This window comes from Lissotriton vulgaris, chromosome 2_1 (genome assembly GCF_964263255.1).
Source record: "Lissotriton vulgaris chromosome 2_1, aLisVul1.2, whole genome shotgun sequence".
Classification (NCBI taxonomy): Eukaryota; Metazoa; Chordata; class Amphibia; order Caudata; family Salamandridae; genus Lissotriton; species Lissotriton vulgaris.
The window spans coordinates 420,023,376-420,045,640 of record NC_141687.1 but is presented as its reverse complement, the minus strand read 5'-3'; the positions used below and the strand labels follow the sequence as shown (position 1 = coordinate 420,045,640).

At 44.6% G+C, this 22,265-nt stretch overlaps 1 protein-coding gene across 2 annotated transcripts in view; it reads left to right on the top strand.

Annotated features, from left to right (window-relative positions):
- NDUFS1 (NADH:ubiquinone oxidoreductase core subunit S1) overlaps nucleotides 1-22,265 on the top strand; it is a 657,173-nt gene that overhangs the window by 5,763 nt on the left and 629,145 nt on the right. The window contains exons 1-2 of one of the 2 annotated variants that reach the window (XM_086955309.1): nucleotides 3,765-3,883; nucleotides 20,412-20,497. In XM_086955309.1, coding sequence (XP_086811435.1) covers nucleotides 20,416-20,497 — 82 coding nt within the window. In that variant the 5' untranslated portion in view covers nucleotides 3,765-3,883; nucleotides 20,412-20,415. Of the gene's footprint in view, nucleotides 1-3,764; nucleotides 3,884-20,411; nucleotides 20,498-22,265 lie in introns of those variants that run through there. The other variant, XM_086955308.1, reaches the window with a different exon arrangement.

Below are 22,265 nucleotides of genomic sequence, written 5' to 3'. Positions count from 1 at the left end.
TCATTGTAGTCTCTTTTCTATGTTTGACAGCTGTCAAATAGTCCTACTTTTATGTCGATGGTTCCTGCAAACCGTAGTCCTACTTCTATGTCAATGACTGTCTCCGTTTTTAGGGCTCGCCTATCCCATTCCGCAAGAAATGGATAGGGGAGAATTTTAGTGAGCAAAAACGTTCTCAAACCATCGGGCGGATTTCCGAAAGATCACGTGAACACAAGCACGCTCTTTTATTTACCGCTGCGGGGGCCTTTGTTACGCCGCCTTCTCCTCCTGATAGCACAGCAGTGTGCTCGCAGAAAGCAGCAGAAGCCTTAGCGAGTCTTCGACGTCTTCTTAGGGAGCTGAGAGTTTTACATCACGCAGTCCTTGACCGTCTGAGGTTGGCATTATGAACCCTCTACCCTCAGGTTCCTTTTCAGTAGATTCAGAGTGCACTCGGCACCACCACAACATCCCTCGGCGCCACCACAACATCCCTAGGTGACATCACAACATCCCTCGGCGACATCACAGCATCAATCTGTGCAACCATTCAACAACAACTGGTTCAATTATGTTCTCTCAATGTTTCAAGCTTTATTACAAATGTCACAAAAAGATGTTATTTCACTTCTGTTCTTGGATTTTCATCACATTAAAATACACTGAACAAAATCTTCACAAATGTTATTTACAAAAGTTTAAGCTATTGCCATTATAAATTACAATCACTTTTATTTAAGTATTATATATTTAAAAAAAACTAAAAGCCGTTGTTATTTGTAATAACAATACATCTAAGTCACGTAAATACAAAACATGTTGCATTACAAATGCTATAGGTGTCACATTTGCGAAAGTTATAACTATTGGCATTGAAAATGACAAAGCTATTAATTTAGCTATTTTCAAAACCAACACATAAATAAAAAAATTGTCATTTACAAGACCAATAGCTCAAACTTTCATAATGCGAGACCTATTGCATTGCAAATGCTTGTTTGTTTTGAGAATCTGGTCACCCTATCTATAATCGTACTCCTAATTGCCATGCGCAATTGTCACAATAAATTCACCTAATTCCATAATTAATAATTCCTTTCAGCTCCATTATTGCCTCTGACACAATCACATTTGTTTAACGAATAATGTCAAAGCAAATGGACCATGCCTATATAATGAGTGCTTTAATCATTGACTTTGCCAATGCTTAATGCAAAGCTCTTCAAACATTTGTGTTCTAAGCCCCCCAAATAAAATGCTTTGAAGCCAGGGCCGCCTCCCAACCTTTATGGCAAGGATTAAGTATTGGGGAGATGGTTGAGCATAGGGGGCGGGACTTATAAATTCATTTCAGGGAGACGTTTTCTATGCCATGTGATCCACAATAAATGTGAGAGTGACAAAAGAGCAAATCCATCAAACAAAAACATAATTTAACCAAAAAACCTCTGCTCTCCATAATGTGGGTGTAGTGAGCATGTCACACTCACAGCCCCAGTGCACCTGTTCATGCTGCAGAAATGATAATCAGGGTCCTGAGTAGCAAAAAATCGACTCCAATTACATCACCTAGCATCAGAATTTTTTTTAAGGCTCAGGAAAATTAAGTTATTTGCCAAGAATCACAGGATGCTGAGCGAACACTGGGACTTGAACCCAGTTAAAAAGTTCCTCCGTTCCAAAGTCCACAGCTCTCAACATAAGGCCACATTTCCTCCCTTTCAGAAAAGTATGAACTCCCATGTGTTGCCCCATTTTTACAGCAAAGGTGACCTCAACCCTAATGCTAGCAAGGAGAAAAAAAAAGAGCCCGTACCTTTTTATTTTTAAGATGGGACATAATTATAATATATTGGCCCCCTCTGACTTCATTGCTACTGCACCTGCTTCACTGATGATAGCCCTGCCTTACCAAGTGTGATGTCTCCTCTGCCCTTTTAAAAAAAAATGAGCTCTCATTTTGCCCCACCCCAGTCAGTCATCTCTCCAATGCACTTGTTATTTTATATGTGCAACAAGAAAGTGAAACAAAAATAGTTACAGAATATACAGCTCTTTTTAGCCACTTCTTTTCTTCTAATCCTGTGCTACTCATAGTACGGCCGACGGTCCGCCAGCTGCCCGGCAGGCCTTCATTGGCGTCCTGCGGACCTTGCCTTGCCGTTTTTAGGTCTCGGCCTAGCGTAAGCTGCACAGCAGAGATTTATTTTTTCCTAGAGTGGGGCTTGAACCCACCCCTCTTCTTCTCCATTGGCTGGCTTTCTAAACGGAGGCCAGCCATTGGAGGAGAGGGGTGTCACTCTGATCAAGCCCCGTCTTTTTGGGATAGAGGGGTGTGTTTTGGCTGTTCTTTCTCTCCCTGACGTCATCGGGAGAGAGCACGCCCCTCATCACGCTGCCTGCACGCTCAAGTCAGCTCCCTGATTGGTGTTCCTAATTAACCAATCAGAGGGCCGACTGGCGCGTGCAGGCAGCGTGAGCAGACAATGTCTCGCTTTTCTTGTTACGTAATGAGGGCCTCGTGAATGGCGTGTTGATCGCTAGCATGTCTTTCTGTGACCAGTGCCGCTCTCTTCTCTCCATATGTCCTGTTTATTAACTTTCCTAGCTTGGGCGTGGCTTGTGACTCCTCAGAACTGTGCCCTCTACGTATTCTCTGATTCCCGAGTGAATTGGTTTCCATTTTCTGGAGTGTTTTTGGACAATGTGACTCAGGCGTGTCCCCCATTGAGGGAAGAGACGTGTATGTTATTGATCACATATACGATATGACATGTAGTCCCCGGCTTGGTTCTGGCCTTTTCCCCTTTTAAATCTCCCCTTCCTGACGTCCGCATTTAAGCTCCTCCCCCTGTTGGGCGGCTCCAGATCATTTTGGACCTCGCAGGACCTTTAAAAAGCGCCCGTTTTCTCTCGCGAGTTGTTGAGAAGCAGAATAGTTATTGTCGGGCCGCTGGCTCCGTTGTGTCTTCCCAGGAAGATGCAGGTAAATGAAGCTGAATTGGGCTTCTGGCTGTGAGCGCTCCCGTATCGAATATAGGATTGTGCGCAAATCTTTTTTCCTCCCCTACCCTCTTTTTTCCCCCCTCTTTTCTCTCCCCCACCCCGTTCCCAACCCTTCCGTCAATTCCTTCCTTTCCTATTGCCTTCCGCCCCTCCCCTACCCGCATCGCCTCTATAAATCAGCCCGAGGGGGTGGCCTGAGTGACCGTTCGTTTTATGCTTTAGAATGGGCGTGACGGCACGGTGCGATTAACAAACTGCTGACGTGCAGCTATATGTATTCGCTTGCGCCCTTCGACCTTTCCTGTATAGGTACACCAAATAACTTTAAATTCTCACTTTAGTGAGCCCCGGGTCGTTTGTGAAACCAGAGTTTTTTACTCACGGTAACCCCTGGTAAAAGGGCAAATACCCGCCCTTTGCCTGACCTAAGATATGCCCAGTGCGTCTGTCGTATAACCGGCATGGTGCTGACATCCGTGCCTTATTCCCGGCCGTATATTTCTTATTTACCCTTTACTTATAAATAGTTATTAAAATGAGGGCCCGTTTTGTGTTATATTCCAGAATTGATTTCCCTCTCCTGGGACAGGGCTGAAAGCATACTCTTCTTCTGGACTCACGAGTTTACCATATCCTCCTCGAGATCGCCTATCTTTCCCTCATCTAGATATGTGCCTGTTCTCATTTACAATAGCCTGGCTGTGCTAAAAGATCATACGAGGAAATTAGGATACCTATGTGTGTACCTTATGTGTTTATCCTTTCTCAGATCTGTACCCAGAAAGGTGTTGAGGCCTGTTTCCTAACCTTGTACTTAACCCATCTGGAAGAACGTCCCGAACAGAGAAAACCTCCTAGAAAAAAACACTTGAATAACACTGCCTACTACGATCTGGTGAGTCATTAGGGAGGTCCTCATAGGCTTGTAATGTCGGAAAAGAAGGAAAAAAATCTCTCTAGATATGTGCATTTTCGGTTCTTCCTCGCTTTCCCTATCTGACCGCCTTTTATAACCTTGGCCTTTCAGTTTATTTATTTTCTACTGACGTCTGGATTGACACTTCGAGCACGTTTTACACCTTCCTCTGTTCTGGATACTCAGGTAGGTAACCTGCTGCTTATCTATTTCCTCCTTCCGCCCATATTAGTGGTTGTTAGGCCCTGTTATAAGCATCCCCCGGCCCTTTTGGTCAAAGTAGGGTCTGATTTAGACCTTTTGAATTTCAATTTGAAATGTCTGCGACTCCTAAATAGATTTGAGACTTCTTTTTGGGTTTTCTCTAAAACTGAAGTTATGAATAATTTGGCACCTTTTTACTGCCCCCTCGTTGCTTGTGCTTGCTCTCCTGCCCCTGCTCCCTCGTTGCTTGTTGTGCCTCTGTGCCCAGCTTGTGATCCGGTTTTTGTGTCTCTGTGCCCCCTTGCCCCCTCTTTGCTTGTGCTTGCTGCCCCCTCGTTGCTTGTGCTTGCTCTCCTGCCCCTGCCTCTGTGCCCTGCTTGTGATACGGGTTTTCGTGCCTCTGTTCCCTAGGGCGTTACTGGGCAGAGAGCTGTGTGGGTGCATGTGGCTCTGTGTGTGTGGGTGCGTGTGGCTCTGTGTGTGTGGGTGGCTCTGTGTTTGTGGGAGCGTGTGGCTCTGTGTGTGTGCGTGTGTGTGGCTCTGTGTGTGGCTCTGTGTGTGTGGGTGCAAATGCAATAGGTCTCACATTTGCGAGAGATTAAGCTATTGGCATTGTAAATAACAATGCCATTTATTTATATATTTTAAAAGCAAATAATGAGCAATGCCAATAGCTCTAACTTTAACAAGGACGAGACCAAGGGGCCACGCCCCTTTTCGAGGCCACGCCCCCCGCCCACACTATTTAACGGCGCTGACTGCGAGCACCGTTAGATACCACTGCTCCTGAGGCGGAAAGCCGGGAGTGCACTAAACTTGTAATTGTTTTAAAATTGTGTTGCTTTTAAACCTACCTGATCTTTTTCTCGCTACCATACTCAGGGGCCACACCACGCTCCATTCTTTAACCGAGCAGCGGATTTAGCGCTGACACGGGACCTTCAGAAAAGCCAAACACCCCGCCGCCATCACCGGCGAGGCCGCGGGCCACGCCCCTTTTCAAGGCCACGCCCCCCCCTAACCGTCCCTCTGCACATATAAAAAATGTGCAACTTCAGGACGCGCAGCGGGCACGCCCGTCTGCGCTAGTCTGCGACCGAACGCGCCCAGGGCCTAGGCCACCCTACCACGCCCGACTGCAACAATACTCATCGGCGCAACTTCACGGTCTCCAAGGCCCTTGGCAAATTGACGCCCATGTGATCAACCGTATCAAAAGTTTGGGACTTACAGCCTTTACCTCCCCACCCTTTCTTCCCGCCCGACTCACTCCTTCCCCCTCCCCCCCATCTCCTGCCTCGATTCCCCAGCCGGACCCACACGTACCTCTCTCTCTATTTACTATCTGAATACGCACTCTGCAGTCAAGCACTACCATGAACTTTCTGTTCTACTTGATCTTCACAAACCTGATCTCTTGTTCCTTACGGAGACATGGTTCCGTGATAGTTCCCTCCCTGCCCTATTGGCAGCCCTCCCCGCCACCTACTACGCTCTCCGTGCTGATCGGCCTTCTGGCAGACCGGGCGGGGGCGTCGCCCTGATCGCTCGGAAGGATTTTCCATTTCAGCCTCTTGACTTTCCTTCTATCGGTACCTCCGATTTCTTAGTTGTTCGATCTCTCTCCTTTAATATACCCCTCACCTGTCTGCTTATGTACCGCTCCCCCAACCCTCCCAAACCTACCTTGCCAGGTTTCAAGAGCTTGTGGCCACCCTAGCGATTAACAGCTCCTCCGACATGGTGCTGGGTGAATTCAACTTTTGGCCCTCTGATCCAGCGGAATGTTCCACCTCTAAAGAATTTTCCGATACTCTACGCTCTCTCAACTTTATTTCACATGTCCTTTCTCCTACGCACACTCAGGGACACATCCTTGACCAGATCTGGTCCCTCAACTGCCCCATTGCGTCTTTATCCATTTCCCCCTGCCCCTGGTCTGACCACTCCCTGATCTCTTTTTCCTCACAAATTAGCCCACCCACCAAACCCTCGCATCCCAAAAATATCTGGGTACGCTCCTGGGGCCGGGTCGATGTGGCCTCTTTAGCTACCTCTTTCCTCTTCCAGCCCTGACCTATCTGGTCAGTCCATTTCAGAACAAGCCAATTCCATCAATTCTTGGCTAACATCAGGCTGTGACTCTTTCGCCCCGCTCAGGCGAGTCTCCTCTAGACGTACGAACGATTCCAATCACTGGTTCAACGAGGAACTGAAGGCGCTAAAGCTTACCGTCCATCACGCCGAACGAGTCTGGAGACGACCATATTGCCCTATCCTCAAATCCCGCTACACCTCCCTTCTGTCACATTACAAAAAATCCATTCTAACCACCAAAACGGACTACTTTTCCTCCAAAGTCCTAGTCGCTGAGAATAAGCCTAGAGACATTTTCTCTATTGTTAACAAACTAGCTTACTCCGACAGAACCACCCTCAAACCTTCCCCGTCACAATCCTTATGCGACTCCTTGAATACCTATTTCCTGGATAAAATCGCAAAAATCAGAGCAAACATTCCCCCCTTCCTCCTCCTTCCTTAATCTCCCCTGCCTTCCCTCTGAGGCTTGTCTTTACTCATTTCCTCTCCTAACGGAAGAATCCCTTCTCTCCCTTCTCCCTCTGGTTAAATCCGGGTCCCCACTTGACCCGTCTCCTGCCCATATTCTCTGTCACATTTTCACCAACTGCCTGCTACCCCCGCTCACTTTTCTTAACTGCTCCCTGTCTCAGGGCGTAGTTACCCCTACTCTTAAAAATGCTATTATCCTCCCTATTCTTAAAAAAACCTGCCGCGGACCTTTCTGCTCCCGCCAACTATCGCCCCATTTCTTTACTCCCCTTCCTTGGGAAAGTTCTGGAGCGACACGTGACTAGAGCACTCACCACCTACGTGGAAGAAAACCGAGTTTTAGCCCCCCGTCAGGCCGGATTTCGCCCAGCTCATTCCACCGAGCCTGTAGTGCTATCGGTACTTGACGACCTCAGAGAAGGATTGAACACAAACATCCCCCAGGCCTTGATCCTACTCGATTTGTCCGCCGCCTTTGACACGGTGGACCATTCCATCATACTATCCCGTGTCATGGCGGCGGGCGGCGGTGGCTCGGCCTTGGTTTGGCTGTCCTCCTTCCTGAGTGATCGCACCCAAGCGGTGCGCCTGGGCGACTTCTCGGCCGAACCACGGAAGGTCCTATGCGGTGTCCCCCAGGGTTCTTCCCTTTCCCCACTACTATTCAATTTGTACATAGCCCCCCTCATCTTTGCCCTTCAGCAAAGGGAGGTCTCCGTATACAATTATGCGGATGACCTCCAGCTCATCTTCTCTCGTTCTTAATCTTCTGACTCTATATCCAATTTCCAATCTACCATGCTCTTTATCCGGGACTGGATGAATATCAACCACCTGAAACTAAACCCAGATAAAACGGAGCTGGTTTTGACAGGTGGTTGCTCCAATCCCTGGTCCCCCCCTTTTTTGTCCCTCCTCCCTTGGGCCCCCTCCATCCCCTTCCTCCTCTGTCAAAACGCTTGGTATCAAACTTAACGACCAACTCACTTTGCACTCCCAGGTGAGCTCAGTGGTTTCTTCTTCTTTTCTCTCTCTCTCCGCACTATTCGCAAGGTCTCCCGCTTCTTCTCCTTCACTGCCCTAAAACTAATTGTACTAGCTATGGTCGTCTCTCGATTGACTATGGCAATGCCCTATACCACGGCATGCCAGCCTATAGTATACGACGACTACAGCTTGTACAGAACCAAGCCGCCCGCTTGGTTCACAATCTGTCCAAATCCAATCACGTTACCCCCCTCCTAAAATCCTTGCACTGGCTCCCCATTCGTGAGCGCTCCCAGTTTAAGGTGGGTTGCCTCACTTTCCAGGCTCAGCAAGGCTCCGCTCCTGCTTTCATCTCTTCAGCGATCAATGCTTATGCCCCCGCCAGGGAACTCCGCTCTTCTTCTCAACATCTTTTGATAGTTCCCCGCTTTCGCCGGAAAAAATGGGGGGGCTCTAAATTTTCCACACTGGCACCCACTCTCTGGAACTCTCTCCCACCCCATCTCAGATGCTCTCCCCAATACTCTCTCTTCAGAAAGGGGTTAAAAACCTTTCTATTTTCTAAAGCTTTCCCTCAATAAGCTCCCCACTGTCACTCCCCGTTCTGTTTTTTAAGGACTCGGTATACTGTAGCGCCATGAAACCGCCAGGTGTACGCGCGCTTTAAAAATAATTTAAAACTCCAACTCAAACCATTGCATTGTAAATGCTTGTTACGTTTCAAGTGGGGCCAGCAGTGAACACAAAAGATGACCGCAGGAACATACTTAGTGAATACCTATTAAATGCTCCTACAGCCATCATCTGTGTTTACTGCTGGCCTCTGTGATTTCACACACAGCACCGTCGGAAAGCTTCCCAAAAGGCCCTTTAAAAGTCAGCTGTAAGCGCTTTTGCAGCTGACTTTTAAAGGGTCTTTTGGGAAGCTTCCTGTTTCGTGTTGCCAACGTGAGAACATTCAGAATTTGGACAGTTGCGCCTGGAGAGAGAGACACAGATAGCGAGACGGTGACACAGATAGCGAGACAGAGACATGTGGTGGTGGTGGACGTGGTGGTGTTGGACGTGGTAGTGGGGTGGGTGGTGGATGTTGTGGTGGTGTTGGACGTGGTGGTGTTGTACGTGGTGGTGGATGTGGTGGTGGTGGATGTAGTGGTGGTAGATGCGGTAGTGGTGGACATGGTGGACGTGGTGTTGGTGGACGTGGTGTTGGTGGACGTGGTGTTGGTGGATGTGGTGTTGGTAGACGTGTTGGTGGTAGTGGGGTGGTGGTGGATGTTGTGGTGGTGGTGTTGGACGTGGTGGTGTTGGACGTGGTGGTGGATGTGGTGAACGTGGTGGTTGTGGACGTGGTGGTTGTGGACGTGGACGTGGTGGTTGTGGACGTGGTGGTTGTGGACGTGGTGGTTGTGGACGTGGTGGTTGTGGAAGTGGTGGTTGTGGTGGTGGTGGTGATGGAAGTGGTGGTGGTGGTGGAAGTGGTGGTGGTGGTGGAAGTGGTGGTGGTGGTGGAAGTGGTGGTGGTGGTGGACGTGGTGGTGGGGGTGTTGGTGGTGACGTTCGGGATAAAACAGCCAAGCACTTTCAATGGGAGAGCTGCATAAAAAGCACAGTTTTTTTACTGCCAACTTCTCTATTACAGTCTTTTTAAGACATTCACAGAATCGTCTACAATGAAACAAAAAATAAAACCAGTTTTAGCCAAGAAACGGAAAACACTTCGTAAAACAAAGCACAATTCCTTCGTGAGAGAAACACACGGTCCGTCCCAAACAGGAAAACAAAAGCCCTTCCATCCAAAATAAAAGCAATTTATGCCAAGGAACGCACAATAAATTGTAAAAGAAAGCACAATCCTTTGGAAGAAAAGTACACGGTACGTTCCAAACGGGGAAAATAGCCCTTCCATCAGAATTAAAAGCCGATTTAGCCAAGGAACAGAAAACAATTAATAACCTAAAGCACAATTCCTTCAAAAGAGAAGCACGCAACACACTCAGCAATGGTAGTTGTACAGAGTAGGAAACCTTTGAAATTGCATAGAAAAGGCTCCGTGTGAATGTAAAATGTTTTTTTAACGTAATGCGTGCGAGCCAGGAAGTCTGTGGCTGAGATGCAAACACTTTGTGAGGCTCAGCAGAAGCAAGTGGGAGTAGGGAGTGGGAGAGGGGAGTGATAAAGATCAAAGCGCTTTCCTGTTGTCAGTGGCCACAGGCTGCCAAACGGTGAGCGCGCGCCCGTTGCACATGCGTTGTCAGATCCGCTTTTTCTGAGCATTTCGGAAGTGCCTACATAAGCTCTCGCTTCGTGCTAGCGCATGCGCTAGTGGAGACAAGACCTAACAAGCATTTACAATGCAACGGTCTCGCCTTTGCCAAAGTTAGAGCTATTGGCATTGTAAATGACAATTTTTTTATTTATGTGTTGGTTTTGAAAACAGATAAATAAATGGCATTGTCATTTACAATGTCAATAGCTTAATCTCTCGCATATGGCACAGAAAGAACTGAGCGATGAAAGACATCACTTAGAAAAGTAGAGCAACAAGTCAAGTTAAGGGAACACTGGGCAACCTAAGGCATTGCAGGCCTTGAATAAAGCAACACGGCAAACACACACAACTAATGGAGTCAGTAAAACAACTGTGGATGGTGGCTGTGCACTGCACTGGGTTTTTCCTTATTTTAAGGCGTAGGTCGTGCTCCTATGGATACTCCCCACTCGAGAGTATATGAAATAACAAAGGATTGCGCTGGCACTATAAAGTGCAAGTGTCCCATAGGGCACTGACTGATGTGTGCTGACTTTGTCAGCAAAGTTTATGAACAATAAAGTTTTCAACGAAGTCTGTTTTCTTTTTCAACTCTCTTAGGTATTTTATTCATACTCATTGAGATTGTCATTTATAGGTTTCATCGATTTTTTTTTTTTCAATCTGAGATTGTATATATTCAACAAGTGTATACTACATCCGACTTATTTTTCAAATAAGTAAAAAATGCATTTCGGCCAGGGGGCCTTCATCAGGGAAATCTGTGAAACAAAGGTTGTATCCATCACTATATGGTAAGTGTAGTTCAATGCACAGTATAAAAACAAACAAACAATAAGACATTTATCTAACTAAAACCTGGTGAATAGCATACAATGTAAATAACAAAATATGCTCATGCGTATTAATAATATCTGACTCTGGTAGTAGTAGATACAATGTAGCCCTTGATTAGGCGCTAAGTTGTTACTAAATTTCTAGTGTATGCATCTGGGTCTGTCGCATATGATCTCAAACCAATGTTCCGCAATGCCGAGTAAGGCTTTAGACTAACGTAACTGAAGTTGACGCGTTAACTAATGAACTCCCCTGGGTTTTTACTATGCGGCGCTCGCGTGTTTAGGCTATACGCGTTCAAGTTTAACTTCAGCATGAATGCATTTACGCGCAATAGAAGTTCTTACCGGGGGTACACTGTTGTCGGGATTCAAACCGCGCTGAGGACGACTGCTCTCACCGCGGCACTGTCGGCGTGTGACGTGTATGGGATGGGCTAAGATTTAAAGTTACGCGCGACTCCATTAAAGGGCCAGGCTATGGAATAATATACTGAGCAAGTTTTCAGTGTCTATGTGGTTAAGATATCATAAGGTGGTTAATGTATCTGTTATCCACATATTTAGAATAACGGTGTGATGCACAGCACTATACCAATACTTAATGTATGTCACGAAAACACAAATTACAAATAGCAACTAAATTCTGTCCGTTCATTAATCCCATGTGGGCGTAGAGTCTGTAAATAGTATATCCAGTGGTTTTCACGTTTTAACAAGGCTTTTCTGTTGTCTGTTTCTTCATTTTTTTCCACTACTTCCAATATACCTGCTTTGATTTGGTTGATTTGGTGGTTGTGTTCAATGAAATGGGTGGCGACAGCTGATTTTAACACTTTAGTTCTTATGTTACTTTTGTGTTCGGTTAGCCTGGTTTTGAATTTGCGTTCTGTCTGTCCAACATAGGCTTTGCCACATGGGCATTTCATCATGTATATAATATTTTTGGTGTCGCATGTGCCATTAACTCGTAACTTGATCTTGTTTCCTCTCATGGGATGGGTGATGGTGTTGCCTTCCATAATGTTATTACAATTGCTGCAGTTTTTACATGGGATGGTTCCTTTGAATGTTGTTTGGAGTTTCACGTCTGTAGGTTTCTTGATGATTTCTCCTATGTTTTTAGCTCTGGAGAATGCAAACAGTGGTTCATCAATGAATATATTGTTAAAATCAGGTTCGGTTTGTAATATTCGCCAATGTCTTTTGATGATTTTCTTGAACTGTTGGCTAACTGTGGAATATTTACTTACACATGTGGTTCTGTTAGCCTTTTTGCTTTTTTGCGAAGAAAGTAAAGTTTTTCTATCTTTGGATTCTGCTCTTTCTAGAGCTCTTTGTAGCACCTCGTTGGGATATCCTCTTTATTTGAATTTATTTAGCATAATTTGTGCTTGCGTCTTTGATTCTTCAGGGTCTGAGACAGTAAAACAACACAAGAGAACCTACGACAAGACTTTAGTATGAAACTAATTACAGAGGTATGGTTTAGCGGAGCTCGTGGTTGGGATGTGTAGGACTTGGTTAAGTGGGCGACTTTTTTTTCTGCATACATTTTTTTTTTTAATGTTTTTATTGATTTTAACATATTTATTCCCCCCCCCCCTGGACAGGTATATGTCATATTTAAATATACATTATAGAGAATTTACAAAATGTATTCCAAGCATCACGAAAAACCAATTAAAGCAATAACATAAATATATTACAGCATTGATAATAAATCAGTTTTGTAGATCTCGCCAGTGTGAGAGGAGTCCAGATTTTCATGCCCCTTTCGCGTCGCCATCTGCCTTTCCTCTTATATATAGCTATCTTGATATTGTGCACAGCTAAAAGCCTGGCTAGCCACTGTTGAAAAGTGGGCGGTAGCGGGTCTAGCCAAGCCGAGGCTAGACATAGCCTCCAAACGGCCATAGCAACAAACATAAAATGGTGACCGCTCTCAAGATTATCTGAATCTTCCGCCCCAAGTACCATTACCTCTGGTGACAAGGCGACCTTTCTGTGAAGAACAAAAGTTAAAAACCTCTCTATATTTTGCATTAAAGGTGTTAACACCGGGCAAGAGGCAAAGCTATGGATGCAGTCTGCTTTAGATAGGTTGCATCTCGGGCAGCAAGTCCCCTTACCGGTTCGCCATTTTGCAATCTTATCGGGTGTATAGTAAAGAAAAAAACAAGTTTTGTAAAATTGTGCCTGGAGTTTGGTAGAAATAAGAATGGTTTGAGCTAGCTGATAAGAGTATAAGAATCCTTCTTTAGAGATCTTAAGTTTACTTTGCCACCTCGTTGCCGTTTTATCTAAATCGTCAGGGAACCTGTCCAGTAATGACACATAAACTCCACCTATTGTATGTTTTTCTTAGAATGTATAATTGCCTCTACTACAGTAGATTCTTCCCTGAGTGTCCTTGCTCCAGATTTGTGAATTAGGAAGTCCCTAATTTGAAGATATTTAAAAAAATCCCACCAGTCTAAACCAAATTCTCCCTTCAGAGCATCAAAAGATTTAATCCCCTGGTTAGTATAAAAATCCCCTAATTGTGTCATTCCTAAATTGTACCATTTATTAACGCAGTTATCTTTAAAGATTGTTGGTGGAAGAATTGGGTTGTTTAGTACCGGAGTGTAATATGAGAATCATCCTATTCCTAGTACTTTTTTTACAGCCTTCCAAACCTTACAACAACTATAAAGTCTTGAATTTGACCTTTTTGTGGTAACTGTCGTGTATGTGTCTCCAAAAATAGCCATAACAGGAATTCCCCACCAATAGCTGAAAGATTGAAGCGGTATGTACCTCTGTTTTGCTCCCCCCTTGTAATAATTGCTTACTGTAGAGTAATACACATGACCAGTAATATCTCTTTAAATTGGGAAGTGCCAACCCGCCTCTGTCCTTAGGAAGGGTAAGATATTTATATGCCCATCGGGGTTGAGCGTATGACCATATAAATCTAGAAAAAGTATGTTCCATTACTGTAAACCACTGATTAGAAAACTCTAGACAAACTGCCCTAAATAAATATAATATTTTAGGAAAGTACACCATTTTAATTGCATTTGCTCTTCCAAAAATGGACAGGTGAAGGTTGTCTAACCGTCGTAGATCCTTTTGTATCGTATTCAGCATTGGCTTAAGATTTATGTCCACAACTTCCTCTAACTTTGAAGAAATTGTGACACCCAAGTATGTCGCTCCCTTCACCACCCTAGGATCATCCATCACAATTTTTTGGTTCAGGACAATTTGTGTCTTTCCTTGATTAAGCGCGTAGCCAGAGACCAGCCCAAATTTCCTGGCCTCGGCCTCAAGGATCAGCATTGCTACTGTGGGATCTGCGGTAACTATAGCAATATCATCAGCGTATGCTAATGTTTTTGTCGGATACCCCTGTGATATAATGGGGGTTATATATATTTGTTTTTCTCCAAATAGCGAATAAAAGAATCTGTATATATTGCAAAGAGCAATGGCGAGCAAGGGCACCCCTGGCGAGTTCCCCTGGAGACGGCAATATCCTTAGTTAGGCTTCCATTGACAGATACAACAGTCCTAGGATTATTATACATTTTTTGTATCGCCTGAATAAACTTGATTCGAAATCCCATCATCGCCATTGCTTTCCAAAGAAACTGCGCGATGAAAGACATCACTTAGAAAAGTAGAGCAACAAGTCAAGCTAAGGGAACACAGGGCAACCTAAGGTATTGCAGGCCTTGAATAAAGCAACACGGCAAACACAGACAACTAATGGGGTCAGTAAAACAACACAAGAGAACCTACGACAAGACTTTAAACAAAGCAACACATGGCAAACTAAGACAACACACGACAAAGCAGGGCACCAAAAGGGAAACAAACAGAAAATAAACCAAAGTAATATATGCCTCACATTTCAGCACAAAAAGCAAGACAATTCCAAACAGGCTAAGACACAAGGCAATCTAACGCACCACACGAAAACTACCTTAACACGAGGTACCCTGGGGTAATTAAAAGCAAACCATGAAATGCAAAGTAGGAAAAATACCTATAAGGTTCTAAAGGCGAGACCTATTGTCTATAGCAATGCTTGTTGGAGTGTGCAGTCGATATGTCTAGTCAGTGTATTTTATGCACCTGCATTAGTTCACTTGAGGGTTGTAGTTGTCTCGTCTGGAGGTCTTCACTTTTTCTGAGAAATAATGCAGCTTTTACGTGGTTCATGGCAACAATTTCTACACATTTTACATGCAAAAGTATGAAACTAATTACAGAGGTATGGTTTAGCAGAGCTCGTGGTTGGGATGTGTAGGACTTGGTTAAGTGGCCGACTTTTTTTTCTGCATACATTTTGGAAGACCGTTTATACAGACCGACAAATTAATTAGAGCTATTGTTGTACCATGATGCTTGATTCAAAATAAAGTTTAAACATCTTGTTTTCCCGTCCTTACCACCCCCCTGACCGACGGAAGCTTTGAGAGGGAAAGAAATAAAGGGTTCAGGGTTTCGGTGTTCATGAGTTGTTTTTTTTTCTAATGTACTACTTCCTGATGTTCCCTAAATCAATAGTTTTGGGAAGTTTGAGGGGACGACGCTGATCTAATTATGTAGTGCATTGTATTAATCAGCAATGTCGACATTTGAACTCGCTGATGTAAAATTTAAACGTTATAGAAAAGTTTCATTAAAGGATTCGCACTTTGCAGAAGGCTTTCACTAGTCAACATTGATCTTGTGGCATTGGGCAGATACCCATCAGTAGTATTCTGTGATTCCCCGTTTCCTGGATGTCTAAGTTGGTGTCAGAAATGCTGAGAGTGAATGATATTAGTATGAATGGTATTAGTATGTTATGTGAGGGTATAGCTAGGAGACAGACAGTTAAATGAAGGATGACGCTCTGAGGGAACATATCTTCTGTTTCTGTAACCTAAGGGCCCAATATGAAATAAAGATCTTAATTGAGTGGCTCTTGTATGAAAATCCTGCCCTCTGACTTAAATGTTTTTGCAACATGTCTGAAACATAAAATACAGTAAAAATCAGTATCCTTTGTACCCCGGTGTCACTGCACCTGCTGCCCCAAGCCTCGCCTCTGGGTAACACTAGGATGGCATAGACGGGTCGGGCACCACGTGCCATAGTATTCTAATTCACGCGCACTAAGACACAAGCGCTCAATCGCATCTGCTTCTACGTGGTTGTCGAGGATCAGCAGAGGCGTCAGTTCTGGATGCTCAAACCGCGCATCTGCTTCCAGCTACTGCCAGAGCACACGACTGCAAATGCCCTGCAGTCCTGTCCGTCAGAAAAGAATGTGCAGCAGGATACAGGGTGCGGGGATAAGACCGCGAGTACGTTTGCACCAATAAAATAACACTTTTAACGAAAGCTTCTCAGGACTAACTAGTGCAAAATCGATATTTGCGCGTAGTGAGCTATGCAAAATGTTTACCATACGCCAACAGTGCAAACCTATTCATTGCTATGTCAGCTAACCTGTGCACATGCTTTGCACTGGTGTGGCGATGCAAGCCTGCAGTGCACTAGTGGTAAATTGGAGGGGGGGTGGGGGTGTCATTGTCTGCAAACAAGATCAAATCTGCCAGATTCTCCAAATACGGGGAGAATGCAGTCTTGTGGTAGGAGCAGGACACAGTGTTTACTCTGTGCAAGAAAACACTGATTTAATTTTGGGAATCAGACTTAATTTCTCACCAGACTGATTCGGAGAAAGAGATAGAAAGGCAGACAAGAGGAAGAACGATTAAGAGAAACCCAACATAACAGAAAGTGGGAGATAGTGATGAACGCGAACATGAATTACATATAAAGAGGGAGTTTAGAGAGGTGTACGACAAAGGCATGAGGTGAAATAAAAGAATCACAACAAGTGTGTACTTATGTCAGTGGTGTGCAAATCGAGTTGTGATTGGTTGAGTGTTTTAAAGAAGCCTTTCATTTGAACGCTCGGGCACACAGTTTTATTTATATTGCTTAATATACCAGGTGTGGTTCATGAGCACACAATTTTATTTATTTTGCTTAATATAACAGCTGTGTTTCAGCGCCCTAAATACTCGTGCGACTCTGCTGGCGCTGAGCACTGGTGGCTGTGGAGTGACACAACAATGACAGCTCAGCATACCCTTCTAGGCGCGAAAGGAAGGCCAGGGCCAGTGCGGTGAGCCAGGGCTATCAGCGGTCCTACATTATTGAAAAGTCAATATGAGATGTCTCACTATTGCCGCCCCGTAGCCTACCTCTGGAGGCATCCCACTGACTCAACTCCACAGCATCCGCGTGTTCCATGACTCCCAGGACGAGCCCCGGCCGCCTGCTCGATTTAAGGCAGGCAGTGTCATTGTCAGGCACAGCTCTTCACAGAATGCTTCCCAGCTAAACACGCACTTACACCATCCAAGGAGCGCTACTGAGGCTGCAGGCCTCCTTAATAATGGACCCATGCCTATCAATAGATTTAGACAACTGGTATTTACGTATCGGTTCTTATTGGAGTCAACAAACTGTCGTATGCCCCCATCCCTCGTCTAGCGGCTACATAAAAAAGAAAATACTATAACAGAAATGCGCCAAAAATGTGAATAAGGCAGAACTACCTATGCTCTCTCAGGAAGGACATATCTGATAAATGTATCCCCAGATCTAGCAGATGCTCCTGTGGCTGCCACTTTCCTCCTACAGTTATCTATATCTCTTCTTCAGATGGAAGCCCTTGGCCCTGGGCGCTGGTACCCTGTGCACCCTCTTGTAGTTTACAATTCAACTAATGAGCCCCCCTTTGCCCCTACCCCTCAGTGCGAAGAGAGGTACTTGAGTTTCCTATATCTCACAGACGATATTCATTGCCCTTTCGCTGTATTGGGGTTCCTTTTGAGAACTGTGAGGGGTGGGTCTAAAGAGTCGGCCCCCCTCCCCAGCGGAGGGGTCTCTGCTACGCCCCTGCTCCCCACAACATGCACTTTACTTTAGTCAGATGCGGTGCCTGAAAGCTCTGGATGCAAGCCTCGTCGCCAGGACATGTCCCTAAGGCCTGATGGAGGCTTCCAGGTGAGGACTGTGTATGTGATTGGCCTCCCGCCGAGCGGCCTGTGGGGCCATTCACAATCACAGCGCTGGGTGGGGGCTGCCGCACAGGCCCCGCCCGGCCCATTCAGCTGCTCCTGCGGCCATAATGGGGCCTGTCTGGAAGTTCATCCTCCTGCCCCGGTTTGTGTATTGGCTGTTTTCTGCCCAGGAGCAGGGAGAAGGGATTCAGGTGCGCTGGTACTGCTGTCGGTGAAGTGATATGTACAAGGTACATTCTAGCGCCTTTATGCTGTGACAGTCTCCAGAGCCGCTGTTCATAGTAAGCTTATGTCAGATGCAACCCAGCTGCCTCTATAACTCTACACCAGCCGCACAGGCACTCGCCTGGCTTGGGCTTGTGAGTGGAATAGATCGTCCGAGCTCTCAGCGTCCACGCGGGAGGAGTGCACCCACTCAGAGCTTTGAACCCAGGGGAGTGAACTCGAGATAGGGATAGAAGCCACTCTAGAGCGCGTGATCTGTGCCTCTGGGGATGGACAAGATCTGATCCCAAATGTACAATATTCTGTTAGTGCCTGTATGTGTAATCAGTTTTGGAAACGAAAACAGGATTGGGCAAAAAGCATGGATGCAGACTGCGTCACCGGTGTGGTCTGTGTTGAATGAAGTGGGTATTTGGACCCGAGAGCTGGCACATTCCTTAAGGGAACGTAAGTGTAAATAAAGTATGCACTGACAATAATAACGAGCATTTACAAGTGGGGCCGGTACGTAACGTGTAGTAAAATTAAAAAAATTACCTCCGGGAGTCGGCTCGGAGTAGGGAGCGGGTCGGGTCTGCGTCCTCACAGGGAGAGCCGTCCGGCTGGTGTGACGAAGGATGCCGAAGGAAGAAAAAAAAACCCCGCCCACCGCCGCATGACGTGGGCAAAAAGAGAAAAATTCTATGGAACGCCCACGAATCGCCTCGGACAATGACAGACATATCTCTGTTCCAATGGCTAGCCTCCATTTATGGAGCTAGCCAATGGAACAGAGAGGCGGGACAAAGCCCCAAACTGGTAAACAAAAGTTTTCGCCTGCGCGAACGCTGCTGCGCAGCGGATCGCCAGGAGAAACCTAAAAGGTACCACAATAGAAGCAAAATCAGCCCATTTGTGTATACAATATCTCTTGCAAGCGAGAGCGCATTCACCGTTGCAGGCAAGACCTAAAAAAGCTGAAAAGGGATGTAGAGCCTGCCATTTACTTACCATTGGTTGTCTTGCACTTCGCCATTGGTTCATTGCCTCTTATTGGTAACTGGCTTCTTGGGCTTCCAGCTACCTCCTGGACTACTAATTTCTGTCCCTGCAGTGGAGCATGGACCAACTACAGTTTACTATCTGTGGCCAGTGTATTTCCTCTAGTCTCAGGCTTGCGAGCTACTGTGAAAACGTTTTTAATCCAGCATTCCACAAGAGCGCATTTATTTGCAGGCCCTCTCTACCCTATCGCTCCCACCTTTTTCGGCATTCTTCTGGAGATCATGTTAGAAAAAGAATGTAGCTGTGGCTATTTGTTGTAGATGTGCAGTCAAAATCAACAGCAGGTGATAACTAGCCCCTCGAGTTATGTGAATCTTTTTCAGTCTAAATCCATGTCCATTAATGGGATTTTTAACTATTCTAACAGTTTTGTAAGCGCTGACATGCCCCTTCACGTAACTTCAGAGCGCTGCCTACGGTATTAATAATTTTGTAGGCTAGGAGAAGCAAGGGAAACAGTCAATGCTGTCATCTAGTGGTGCCCATAGAAATAGAATTACGTAGAGGCAATTCTTTTAAATGGAACATGAGTTTAGACTGCGCTTGGAATAATTGCCTAAAGAATTTTCTTTACTACAGTGCTTAATTTGAGCTGGTGATTTGCAGTGGCGCGACCGATTCTTATTTTTCCAATAAGAGAGACAGAAAATCCATCAATAAGGGAGAAGAAAGCAGGAATAGAGAGAGCATTAATGAGGCATGAGGGCAATTTAAGACTACCATCCTTGGTATTCAATGCACTGACTTTTAATTATACCGTCCACGAGCTCCTAAGAGCTTACCGGCACTCTTTAAATTTTTTTTATTTTTATTACAAATTAGCCACTGCCTAACTGCCTCCACGTATCACATTTCATGAGGAGAATATGCAATCGCCTCTCAGCTCGGCAAAAAGACGGGCAACCTAGTCGCTCCATGTGCTCCAGCGTCCTATGTTGATAACCGTGGCGCTGTGCCCAGCACCACTGTGCAGCGTGCATGTTCCCCCCACCCCCCAAGTTTTTTCCTATTTTTAGCCATGCTGCAAAACACTGACAGTGCTACTGTGTACCATGACTGAAAATAATAGTGCTATGACACAGTCAACACTGGCGTGGCGCTACTGTGCTACATGTCTAAAACCCTTGACAAATCCAGTAGATCTTGAGTAGGCACAACCTATTGGCTTTGCCAATGCTTTGTTTTCTATTTATAGTGCTGATCAAATATATACATGTCTAATCTTATAATATCTAGATGTCTATTTTACTCAGGTTTCGCTTAAGCCTCTTTACTTTTTTTATTTCCAGCATCATGCTGCGATTACCTGCTGTCCGCAGGGCCTTAGCAGAGGTCGCACACTCTTCAAAAGGATGCCATTTCTCCAAAATCAACGGTAAGAATCAGCCTCTTCGCAAAGTGAGAGATTTACTGGGATATGATTTAGGCAGATAATGTGGAAAACTGCCTTAATGAAGCCTGATTTGCCTGCATTGCTGCAGCACATCTTGTGAAATAGCTGCATGCATCTCATTTAGATGAACACTATCAGGAGAATATGGGTAAGTTATCAGGGCCATGAAGGAGATTTTAGTGCCATTGTTTTTCTTACAGGAGTACATGAATAATTTTGCGTAAGAAAGGGTTATTTCTGTGTGAACTTGGCAGAAGTGTGTTCATGCACTTTTCTTTCAAATCACTAAAATTTATTTGAACAGATTGTGAGACTTGGCAGAGTTAAAATTCCGTTCTTAACCTTTGTTTCTCCTTAGTGGAGGTCTGACTGTGGGCAGGCTGGGGAGAACGACAAAGAGGTGGGAATACCTTCCTCTTTATATTTTAACCCTATAGAGCAGGAGTCACCAAACTTTTCAGTACAAGGGCCACATCATATAGATACGCATATTCGCAGGCCGAAATAAATCAGTTTTATAAATGAATGAATACAATTTGAATGAATAAAGTATACTTTGATCGCTTTTGTAATCAGCATACGATGTGATTCAGAACAAAAGAGAAATATGACAATTACGAAGAAACAATTAGGTGCTTAAACTGAGAAATTATATATGAATGAAAATGTCAAACATTAGTAAATGCTGTGACAAAATAAACAAATATTTAATTGTAAATAAGAAAAGCAGGCTACTCCTTTTTTAAAATTAATGTTAAAGATTGAAAAATTACAAATTTACATGAAATACGAATGTATCCAATTTTGTGTCTAACAATAAGAAATATAAACACACTCCAAGAAAGAACTTCAGTAAAATAATGCAAAGAAATTCAAAATAAACTTGAGCCATTATTAAAGGTCGAACAAAAACAAATTCAGTCTGCACCTTTCTACATAATTCTGGCAATTGGAGTTTTAAATCACAAAGCACAAAACATGAGGCAAAAAATTTATAGGAATGATGGAACTTATTTATTAATTTCAAAATATCACTGAACTGAGGTTTCAGGATTGAGGAACCAATTATAGGAATGGACTTCAAATGCTCATCAGATAAATCGGCTCGTTATTTGGACTTAACATATTTTATTTTTGAAAAAGTTTGTTAGTCGAAGGAGAAACACTTTCATTCTTTGTTTACAGGCCTATGTATGTGAGCCAAATTGGAGGCAGAGTCAAAACAAACATATCTGTAAAATGAATCCCAGGAAGTTCACATCATACAGTGTGCTCTAAAGGACGTGCTCAGTCTGCAGCATGGACTATCTGTACTAGGAACATGAGTTTCTCAAAGATCTGGCTTCAAAAATATTGTTAGCTGCCACCCTCAGGCTTCCAAAGGAATTGGATATACATTTCCCCTTGATCATAGGAATCCAAGTCTTTAGAAAACAGCGTAATTTCTCTATCGCCTATTAATGCTAAACTTGCTGCGTGCCGGATATTATCTTGTAGCCAGCTTTTGTTTGGATACCCTTGCTTTAGAGCATTTAAAGACTTTTGGGACTTACCTGTCCACTTAGTGCAGTTAGGAGTCCAGATGCTTTGAGGCAAGGGATACAAGATCCACTTCTCTGTAACTTTGTTCAAAGGCTGTTTACCTTTGGATATCCGCCGCCAGTTAAAAATACAGCTACTCAGGTGCCTGGACACAGCCAATTTAATTTTAAACAATGCTGTTACAATTTGCCAACAATGTTTAGGAAGC